At 35.0% G+C, this 12176-nt stretch overlaps 1 protein-coding gene across 8 annotated transcripts in view; it reads right to left on the minus strand.

The window, feature by feature from the left end:
* PDE4D (phosphodiesterase 4D) overlaps positions 1 to 12176 on the minus strand; it is a 629197-nt gene that overhangs the window by 13304 nt on the left and 603717 nt on the right. For 6 of the 8 annotated variants that reach the window (XM_084504096.1, XM_084504097.1, XM_084504100.1 and 3 more), the window contains 2 exons: positions 3876 to 3969; positions 46 to 218 (listed from right to left, as the gene is read on the minus strand). In XM_084504096.1, the coding sequence (XP_084360222.1) occupies positions 46 to 218; positions 3876 to 3969 (267 nt within the window). Of the gene's footprint in view, positions 1 to 45; positions 219 to 3875; positions 3970 to 8490; positions 8617 to 10870; positions 11282 to 12176 lie in introns of those variants that run through there. The other 2 variants (XM_084504103.1, XM_084504101.1) reach the window with 2 other exon arrangements.

A 12176-nucleotide genomic window follows, 5' to 3' on the forward strand; every position in this document is an offset into this window, starting at 1 on the left:
ATTTCAATTCAACGGTTTAAATTCAAGGATTTAAATATTCTCTACCTTGGCAAGAACATCCTCTTGGTCTGTTTTAACTCCAAATCTGGGAATACTGGAATTAGTTAAGCTGGAGCTGTGCATCAGTTTTTTGACTCCACTGATCTGAGACATTGGCCTCTTCTTTTTCTCTTTCTCTTTCTGCGTCGGAGAAGGAATTTCAACTTCATGTTGTTTGTCTTTAAAAGAATGAGAAAAAAGATATTTTTGATATGAATTACAAATATTTTTGCTTGCTTTACTGCTGATTTTCATATTATGGATGTTGTAATGCTTAACAGAACTTTTTTTTTATTTTTTTTTATATTTGTGGTTGGAGAATTTTCAACAGATATTTCACATCAACAGCAGTTAAAACATGAAATGAGACAAACATAGACCAGGTCCTCACTAAAGCAGAGCTCTATTTCACAGATTTCTGAACTGGCTTTATATGTCTTGTGACTGTCTAATTTCCACTTTCTCTGCACCTGTAGCCCTATGGATATTGTTAGCTCTTTCGTTTATAAATGTTTTAACACATGAACAGAAGTCTGTATTTTCATTTGGCAAGAAAATTTGATTTTTTTTTTATTTTATGGGAAAAAAAAGCAAAAAAACCAAACAAACAAAAAAAAACAAACAAACAAAAACAAAAAACAAACAAACCAAACAAACAAACCAACCAACCAAAACAAAACAAACAAAAAAAAACAACCACCACCAAAAAAAACAGTATCTCATGTAAACCTTTCCAAAACCCCCTTAAAGGGGGCTGCCTGTGTTTATGCTATCTGTACAGCTCAGAAAATCTTTTGCCAGTGGTGCCTCATCAACAAATGTTTTGCATGTAGAGGCAGCTCACATCTGAAGAGCAGCTCTTTTCTGTTACAATGTATAGCACCTCTCAAACAGAGAAAGTAGTACTGACAAAAAGACTATTCTGCTAAAAAAAAAAAAAAAAAAAAAGAGAGAGATCTGTCTTGTGGGCTTTTGCTTCTACAGAAGTATCAGTGGTATTATTTCATATACCTCAGTGTCTGTGCCAGCAAATCTTACTACCACTATTGGCAAAGATCAAAGGGATAATAAAGTGTATTTAGGCTATTGTCATCTGATCGCTGCAGAAACAGTATGGGGGTATGGATCACTGCAGACACCCATGGTCCCCAGTGCAACTGAAATCGGTGCAACAGAGGATTTTCCTGCCAAAAAACTGCTAGGAATTTGCATTAGTTTTTGTTCATTTTATTCATGCTATTTTTTAAATGTAGTGTTTTAATAACTTCCTTTAACTCATCTCTTTTCTGACAAGATCTGCCTGCATCTTTTCTCTTCCTTAAGAAATATTCTAGCAGAACAAGTAATATCAAGGACATATGTTTCTAACACAGGAGCTGAGTGAAAACTATGATTTAAAAACAACTTAAAAGAAACAAAAAGAACAACATCAGAAAACAAAACTGGGACTCTTAAAAATAGATGTTTACTTTATCCTTCCTGCAATGGTCATCTTCAAGAAAGACACTGAAACCAGGCAAGGGTAGCAAGTCTGTTCCTAATTTCTAGATTGTTATTGTGTTTGCTTCCTCACTTTATTCCTTTTCTTTAAATTATTTTTCCTTTTGTTTTTTCTTTTTTTTTTTTTAATTACCCTTTAGCAGTCTGCCTTTACTGGACACTTCAAATTCCAAACAAATCAGAGTGAAGAAGCGACTGCAGAAATGTCACCAAGCTTTAGCCTGCAGCACTAAGTTCTCCAGTCCCCCCTTCACTCCCCCCTACTTTGCTCTCTGCTTGCAGACAATCAGGAAAAAAAGAGGGAGGATAAGCACTAGAGCTTTTGACTGGTGCAAACCGACAACAGATGAGGAGCAGGGACCCGTGTTCATGTTTTGATGTTTATGATTTTGGTCATATGCACAAAGTTTAGAGCCATCAACGGGAGGTTCATAAGCTCAGCTGTCAGAGCAACTCAAGTGAAAGGAAGGGTCTTGTCTGAACAACTTTAAATCTCCTAAGGAATTCCACGGGATTGCCTATGCTTTTGTAGTAATGAGGCAAAGTACCCCAGACCTATCTGAACATCTAGAAAAGATAACTTGCCATTTTGACCCTGGTTATGTTATACTTGTTGACAGGTTCTCTTACACTTTCACTTCATAGGAAAACAGATTAATTACACTGAAAAATAAAAGGCTTACATATTATCAGACTCAGGATAGGAACCTTGATTCTTACACAATAACATATTAGTTGTCATAAAGAATAACTTCATACATCTCATACAGTCCTACCTAGGAAAACAATCTATCTATTTTGAAGAAGAAAAACATTAAAAAGTGTTTTCTCATTACATCTTCCTAAATCTCAAATGTGAAAGTCTGTAGATGTTCAGGAGATTAGTTATCTATTAAGAAAACAATTTACTAGATTCATTTGAATTTTCTATGGAAATAATATTTTCCCTCTTTTCATTGTATCTCAGAATCTATATATTTAGACAGCACATTTTGGAAATAGTAGATTTAAGCAATAATTCTGTAGCTCAGGTATTTTCTCCACTGTATTCTTCTTGTATACATTTTTTTTTAGCAGATTGGGTTTTCATTTATATCCAGCCACTGAAGAAAACCCATAGCTCAGTAATTTGTAAGTGATTGCCTTTCCAGTGCTCTTTCTGCTCCACACTCAGGTCTCCTCTGAAAGGTAGACATGCATTTCCTTACCCTGTCAAAATCAGCCTTACGTTTTCAAGTAAAGCCATACAGAGACTGGTATCTAAGTCTTTTCAGTTAGCCTAAGTGGCTCCTGAAGCTCTGCAATACTGCTTCTCCGCAACACAGGTGTATCTCTTTCTTCTTTTATGAAACTCTGCTGTGCTGCACTTCTCAGACAGCTACTGCAATCATGGATAAACTGAATGGGCAAGTAAAGAGATCCAATTAGGTTACAGTGACAAGCGGGATAAAATGGGACTTGTAAAAACCCCACTTCTTTCCAAAAAGCACAAAAAGCCCCAGCTATCTCACACAAATAAAACAAAATTTCTCCTAGCCTTGGCACTTTTTAATATATTCGCTATCCTAATTTAGATATATCCAGCTGTGCTTCCCCTTATGTGCACAGTCATGAACCAGTTGTGTTTTGCTCAAAACTTCCTTAAAATTTATACATTAACTTTATTTTCTTGCTCACAATCAACCACATGGAACCAAGTTTTATTAATTTTCACCAGTTTTATATATATATGAAAAACTGAACAAAACATTGCCTTCTGCAAAGCTATAGAGAAAGAAATACAGTCTTCATAATATCATGTCAGGGTTTTCAGTGCTCACATCCCACAGTGCAAGCTCTTTTGCTGCACAAATTCTCTGGCAGCAGTCTGTTCAGATGTTGACTTAGTCATATTCATCAGCTTTCTCATGTGCAGGCAGGGAATACCAAACCATCAGAACCATGCACTGTGAGATTTAATGAGGTTTCATGTGTTCATGTGCCTTCAGCACACTGAAACCTCTTTGTTCTAACTTTCCTTCTGGCCAGAAGGCAAACAGAATGGAAGAATTATTTCAAATCTATGAAATACTCGATTTATTATATATTCATATCTTAGTATGGTAGCAATATAATAATGAGAATATGTAGATGAATATTTATCTGCAAGTACACAGGGAAACCACACACACAAACTACACAAGCTGTAAAGGAATGGATTTACCATAACCTCTGTACTGAATGTACAGCTTCTGTAAACAGAAAATTATACGGAAGCTGCTTTTAAGCTCTATCACAACACAGTAAGAGATTAAAAAGAACAACAGCAAAAAAGTTAGCTCCCATCATGGTCTTACCTAAGAATGTGTTTGATATATATTCAGAGACCTGATTGCCTGATCTGCTCATTTCAGAAAGGTGGGTTAGCTCCCGGTTGAGCATTCTTTTAAACTGGAAAGGAAAACCAAAAGCAAAAAAGCATAAGTTAGTGATCAAGACATACTTCGGTTAGGATTAGAAAATGCAGTCAATTTATAACAGGGGGAAGGACACAAGAGTAAGAACATACCAACTAAGATAACAGTGAAAGCAAAAATGACATATAATATTGTTCTTCCCTACTAACTTCCTTATCTGTTGAAAAACATAGCTCTTAACCACCTAAAACACTGAATTGCGATTCGATTGCTGAGGCACAGGGTCCTACTTGTAACTTAAAGCTGTAAGGCATAAGCATAAACTCAGAAATAATTAATGTTCCTTTTTTTGTCATGTTTTTTATTTTAATTTGAAGAGAAAATGCAAACATATTTACACAAGATCCCTTATCTTCTAGGAGTTTCTTATCATATTTTTAAATTAATCTATTTATATATATTTGAAATACCTTTCAAAACCTTTCAAGTTTCTTCCTTTGTCATTAACGTACAGAATTTGATGGCATTCCTTAAAAATATCAAAATATCTTACTGATTTCCTACACGCCAATATGTAGGCTTATCTTTGATTCACATGGGCAGCCATTTGATGTGAGTGCATATTAGCATTCCACAAAGCATTAATTGATTGCATCATTATAATTGAGTCTTTCTTTACTCCTTCAAGAGCCCAGGATACCTTCAAAGAATCCTGGAATGGCTGAGGTTGGCAAGGACCTCTGGGTCCATCTGGCCCAACCCCTGCTCAAGTAGGGACATCCAGAGCAGGACAATGTCTTTTGAAGGTCTCCAAGGAAGAGACTGAACAACCTCTCTGAGCCAGGGCTCCATCACTCACACAAGTTTGGGAAGAAGTGCTTCCTTCCACAGAGAGAACCTGCAGCATTGTGTTCCATATACTAATTGTGCAGCTCTACGTTACATGGCATTTCACATATAGTAATATAGCTCTGCCTTGATATTACCAATAAATACAACTCAGCAATATTTATTATCAATTCAACCAGATCTTTCCAGTGCAAATTAATATCTGTCACTACTGAATATTGTCTACCATTGTGCCATTTTTTCATTTTGTTGTTACTTTCCCTTCTCCTTTTGTCTTAACAAGGCCAAATAATTTTCAGCCATTTTCAAACTCATTTTGTGCTTTTTTTGCAGCTAGACATGATCATTTACTATATTAAGCAATAGTTATCCTTATTATATAACCCTGTAAACATTCCTTTTATGAGGAAAACTATAAAATTATTCTTCTATATACTAGATAAAGCAGTAGACTAAACATTGACCACCTCTTTTCCACCACACTGGAATCATCAAAGCCCTTACTTCAAAGAGGTTTTGCACAGTGAAAGGTGTTATTTTCTTCTCAATGTCTTTGGAAGTCACCAATTACTGTATTGCTCACAGTGCACAATATAAAAATTACCTTTAATATAACATTCTAACCATTAGCCACCACATTTTCCTGCCATCTTGACATACCATCAGCCCAGGAATTTCCCTCTACAAAGACTCCTACTACAAATTACACTTCTGTCACAAGCCAAAGGAACAACTTTGATCTCAGATACAGACGTGTGCTAGCAAGCACTCAATAGATTTCTGAAAATCTGAACCATAACGCAAATACAGTTACGTAGGCTATGAACTATACAACTATATATTCTGCATGAGACCAGTGCTAGTCTCCATAGTGAAGTCAGATGTTCGTCACCAATGTTACAAATGTTAAAAAAAAAAAAAAAAAAAAAAAAAGAGTCAAGCCTGCCAAGAAATAACATGACTGGGCAAAAATTCTGAAAGTATTTTTAAAAGACCTTGAAACTTTTAACATGCATTTAAGACACACTTACATAGGTGTGTTTTTTGTTGTTATTTGTTTGTTCTTCACCCAAGGTGAAAAACTGAATTATTTAGAGCAAAAACTGCAAAAAGTTGTAGATTATTTGTCTCCTGACTATCCCCAGAAACTGAAGCTTTAAATTAAATATCATACATATGAATCTTAACAAAAATGCAAGAATTTGACAAAATGGCATTAATTTACGGGTCTGTCATCAGTAAATCCATTACCACTCCAACATACGTTCCTTCTCGGTTTCATAAAGCTAATGCCCCTGGATCCCCCTCAATAGTCCTCATCTGTCTGCCTGCTTCCTGATAAACCCTCAGGTAATGCCCAACGCTGCCATGCTGTTTTAGCAGCTGTAGAGCAACACAATTGGATCACTTGCCCACTTGCCACACTTAAAAAAAAAAACAACAGACCATTCAGCCAAAGTAAGTACGGCTCAGGAGCTCTCCATCTATTTAAAAATTTTCCATGTTTGAAAGGAGAACAACTTAGTGTTTAGACTATGCTTTTTTTTTTTTTTTTTTTTTTTTTTTTTTTTCCCAACTACCTGATGCTACCTGATACAATTTTGGCTTTTAACCTTTCTTTTATTTTTTATTTTATTTTTATTTTTTTTTGGCTGCCCGCAATGACAGAGGACTGGATTGGAAGAGACACAGCAGTCTCTTCCAATCATATGTTCCTGACTGGTCTAATGCAAAGTCTTGCCTACCTCACATCACCCCGAAAGACAACAGAGCACATAAGCTAGGCCATCAGCATAAAACCTGGTGAAGACTACATTGCAGCTGAATATGAGCATACAGTAAAACAAGTCCCCACACTTCTGAAAGCCCTCCTGCTAACAGTGAATTCAATGAGAGAAGCCTTTGGGATTTAAAGCATTGTAGAAGTGTGATTTCCTCACGTTCTTTCACATGTTGCTGACGCAACACCAACACAGCTTTAATTGACATCTATTTTGAGAACATCTGGACTGTGGAGTTTAGAAAATAGCTTTGATTTCCTAATTACACATGACAAAGCCTTATGACCGTCATCTGCACTGGAACATATGAAGTTGAAGACCATATGCAGACAGCTGTTTCTGATGAAAATGACAATGCATGAGAAAAATAAAGGAGCATTAACTGAACAGCAATTAAGCTGTTGAAATAGTTTTCTTGATTATGTCCTTTTGCAGTATATCTGTACATTACTTAATCTTTTGATGTTTAATATCTTGTCCTTTGGGGGAAAAAAAAAAAAACAACTTTTTTTTTTCCTAAAATATCAAAAAAAAAAAAAATCCCAAAGCCTCTACTTTTTTCAGAATTTACAAATTTCTCAAAAACTTGCTGCTTCATAGAGCACAATTTTCCACATATTTATGCATTATTGCATTATTATTTGAGAATGAAATTCTGCCTAACTCTCATGTTGCTCCCACAAGCTCTTATTGCAAATCAGGGTTGTTCTTGATCTGAATCAAGAACAACCAGAAAACATCTCTTTTAAGTGCCTGAAACTTGGCTAGACTGCTCATATTCTCTCTTCATTTCTCATCTTGGAAATAATGTTTAGCACTTTATTCAAAACAAGGCAAAACATGAAAAATTCTTGAAATAGTAAATGTTAAAGATATTATTTTGAGTAGGAATTTAAAAAATCTGAATGTCACATAGTTTTGTAGTTGAACAAAATCAATCACAATGAATCGAATATGTTGTTACATACACTTTAATTATAATATTGTCAGCTTTGCACAGGCAGGAATCACAGGTTTTTGGATGAGCTATGCATATATTGTATTCTTCTACATAAGGGTTTTCTCATTTTGCAGGCCAGGCACTGTTAGATTGAAAAAATGACACATTTGGATTATCACTGCCCTCAACTATAGTATAGGAAATTCCCTGTGGAAATGGACAGGCTATAAAACATCCATTAAGTCAATTACACTGTTCTTCACTACAGAATACTGATGTCACAGCAGCAGAGTTCAACAAAAAAAGTCTGAAAAGTCTTATAGAGTGAGAATAAAAGTGCTGAGACAAGAACAGTTTCCTAAATATTGTTCATCTCCAAAGAACAAATTACACAGTGGGGATTGAACTATTGCTATAATGGGCTCATAGCAATGTGTCTGTGTCTCTGTATAAACACCGCAATCAACCTAGGGCATATTTAAATAGTTTTTAGTGGAAGAAAAAAAAAATATTTTTTTTTTTCAGATGTCAACAAAGGTATGTAAAAAAAATTTGGACAGCCTTTTGCAGTAACTATATTCCCAAACTGTGACCAGAGCACTAACGTAATTCTGGGGAGACTTGGTGTCTATAGCAAGAAGAAGACTCATGGTCAATTCCCAAAATAAGGAGACGATCTAACTACAGAGTCAGTTCATGGCTATGAAAAGTTTGGACTGCACTCAATATATATGGGGTCTACTGATTCCATTATTGCTTAAAGTCCATGAATCAATAACTCCAAGCTGACATAAATGTGCAGTCTGCAGAAGGATGCAGAACCACCCTCAGCATAGATGCCCCAGGAGGACTTCTTCCACCCAGGCTTTCTTCTCATGAACAGGCAATCTGCTGCATCCCAAGGACTGTAAAGAGGTAACTTTAGCAACAGCACAGAAAGTAAAGCTAAGGCAAGAAGGCAGTCCATGGACCAAAAGGCCCCTACCTGGCAATCCTTCAATGTGAGTGTTAATTGAGCTCCAAACACTGCAGAGGCTTGAAGTAGAATGCTTAAAAGCACTGGAGTCTTTCTTTGCACTGGTTCCCAAATCAACATGGCAACAGATCTCAGATTCAAATTTTTTGGCTGCTTCTTTTCTAGATAACACTTCTGAATGCTTACATGGATACAATACATACAGAAAACATGCATTCAATATTTGGAATATCACACATTGCAGTGTATCTTGTTTCTGTAGTATGTATAACTGCTATTTTTAAAATACTTTCATAACTTAAAATAGAATAAACTATATTATTTTATAGGGTTTGAAAAGTGGTGTATTCTACAAAAAAAACAAGATAAGGAACTGAAAATAGGCCAGTCTTAGAGGTTAACATAAGGCTTCTGTTTTTAATGTTTATCAGTGGAAAACTCTCTTTAACAGGACTCTTAATAAGTAAAAACATTCTCAAAAAATAAGAGTGTTGCTTGGAAGACCATGCATTTAATTTATATCAAGATCACAAACCGGTTTTTAATTCATAAACTATAGTCAGGCTCCTGTCTCCAAGCCTGGCGTTGCAACAGTAGTATTCATTATTTGAAGGAAACATTCTCAAAGATAGCCAGAGACGATCTCTGACATCCATCTGACCATCATTCTCTCCAATATAATCTAACAGAAGATAATATAGCACAGCCTGAAGCATACAGAAATTATGAATATATGTGTAATGAGAAATGTAAATACATGTCATAATCATTGAGACTAAGACAATTTTCCTTTTATTCAATTTTGACTGTCAGAAAGAGCAAATAGATCTTCATATTTTTCCTAAAACATGTATTCTGTGAACTTAGAGAGCATTATGCTAAAATCACATTCAAGTACTATTTAGCTTCTTAACTAAAATTATTGCCTATACAATATACATAGTATAGGACACTGTCTATACAGAGGATATATTTTACCATGTGTAATCAACTACAGCTATCATGCTCTTTGCTGAACTTCAAATAGCAAAAATCTGTATCCATTTTAAAGGCTATGTAGCAACAGTGAAATGTTTTTTAAAGATCAGTGATTGGATTTTTGTGATTGAGCAAGTAAAAAAATTACAGCAGCTGCCTGGAAATCCAGAATATATTTCCAAGCAATGTACAATAAATACCTCTTTTTCAGCTACATGGAAAATAATTTAATCTTATATTTTTAGTAAACAAGAAAACAATCCACCTAGATAGCATAATGGACTTCAGTCTCTTCACAGATGACTGAACAAAATCCCAGAAAATATATTGTAATAATTCTCCAATAGCAGAAAATGGTCACAACGACCTGATCAGACACAATGACCTAATGAGGATTTTAAATTTCTACTTTTAAAACAAATATGTGATAAAAGTGGATATAAATACAAGTGAGCATAACAGATTCAGTCATGTGTGAATATAATGCTTATATTATATTTAGTGATTTAATTAAATACTTGCATTACTTAGGTCAGTAGAAATGAGATTTATTTTTTTTAATGCTATGATGTGGAACAGTTACTGCTTGTCAAGAATAAGATTGTTTCATTTTTCTTCCTTTTAACATACTTCATAAATAAAATCATAAGAAAACATTATTATTTTTAAGCACAAGCACAAAAGTAGAGGTAAAACAAAGCTCACATACGGTTCTGTATTAAGTGAATTTTGTTGAATGGCATATTGATTTAATTAATTGGTGGGAAACTTTCCCATAAAAGAGATAAAGCTTATTTAATTCTATTTTCGAGCATTACTGCAGTTTCAAGCTAGTTCAAAGCTTCTCTACATAATAATATAGATCAATCTTAGAAGAACATAATTTTCAGTGTCCCAGTGTTTTAATCAATAAGCTGTCACATACACTCAGGCTACCAGAAAATGTTGCTGGAACATACTGTTGATAATTTCACATTTCTTCAGCTGTTAAAGCCAGGATGAGTCATGCATTCATCCATTATCCTCAGCCTCTTTAATCATGCTGTCTCCTATTGTATGTTATCTCGGTTTTGATTTTTTTTTTTGTGTGTGAAATGTTTTAACATCTAGAAATACAGTTCTGAAGCAATCTTTCATAAAGGAACACAAAACTCTTCTGAATTTATATGGTTCTACACTTGGTATAATTATCCATTATAGCAATTATTTTAAAAGTCCCACCACAATTTATAAGAAAGACTATATACTGTGCAGTTCATTCTCCCTGCTGAGTAAAGCCTTGCTTTTCAGATTTTTGACTTTATATGCATATTACTCACAGTCCTTTTACCCACAAATACTCGTGCTATCCAGTAATCATGCAATCATGCACCGCAAATCAAGGTTCTCAAAAGGTAAAACAAAATCCTACCTTTATGTAGCCCCAAGAAACTGAGAGTAAATAGTTTGCCTCAGGCATTTTTGATTTATTTTTTTTCTATACTACCAAATCTAAGATATTCAGTTCTTTCCTATCTGTTACAGCAAAAGACTTTCAACAAGAAAGAAGCCTTCTCTTCTCTCTTAATTCTTTTTGCTGATCTTCAGGTTCTCAGCAACTGTGTGCACAGGAGGCACTCCGAAATGAAATCCAACCGTGTGTTCTTCCGATTGTATAAATGCCATTTATAAAACTCCGAGCACTCAGAGGCAGCACTGAAGAGACATATTGTATGAGTTGAAGAAATATCTGAAGAGCTAGGGATATGCATATTTCCTGAACACCAGGACTTAATGAATAATGTATGTCAAGATGCTCAGCTGCTGGAAAGACTTGTTCTATCAACAGCTACCAAATAAGGATCTGAAGGGGAAGCCACAAAGAGTGCCACTAATCCCTCCCATAGAGCCTAACTAGCAGCCAATAGTATGTCACCCTAAAAGATATAAATGCAAGGGGCTGGTGACATGAGATAGGAAAATTTCTGATTGGGCGTCACTGGGGGCTCTCCTGGGCATGGGGTATATCTTTTTTTTTTTTTTTTTTTTCTTTAACAACCATGTCATTTAATAATGGCATCCCCGCCTGCAGCATTCACACTCCATTCAAAAATAATTAGTCTGAGTTCTTGTTGCTTCAGCAGCGTTTGCCAGCTCTCTTCAATGGACATGCCATCCAAGCGGTTAAAATTAGTATTTTGTATACTCATTTGGCTTTCCTACTCTGTTTAATTTTTCATATGGAAGGGAAATATATGAGTTTTTTAAATGAATTAAAAGCAACAAATAAAGCTACCAGTACTCTTGAGCTATCTTTGGTATACTGTAATATTGAAAATGGTTTGGGCTTTTATGCAATCTAGATTAAAAAATGATCTGCTTGCCAATAAGCTGCCATTTTCTACTTTTTTGTTTGTTTGTTTGTTTGTATTTTTTCCCAATTTTAATAGGAAAAAAGCAGTTATTAAGAGGAAACAGTTCACGTGTCTTACAATACCCCAGAAATACGAAGTTTCCATGCAGAAATCAGAATATTAGCATCCTAAAACCAAATTTTCACTGTATTTATTTAACTTTTACTCTTTCTGCTTTAGCAGGTTAATACATGTATAATCAATTACAACTATACATCACAAAAAAGTGGGGGGAAGGGATTAATTGAAAGTGGAGCATGTCAGTGAACTGACTCAGAACATTAAATAAAATATCCTGCCATCTGCCATTCAGAAAACAAAATT

The sequence above is a fragment of the Aythya ferina genome (assembly GCF_964211825.1).
Source record: "Aythya ferina genome assembly, chromosome: Z".
Lineage (NCBI taxonomy): Eukaryota > Metazoa > Chordata > Aves > Anseriformes > Anatidae > Aythya > Aythya ferina.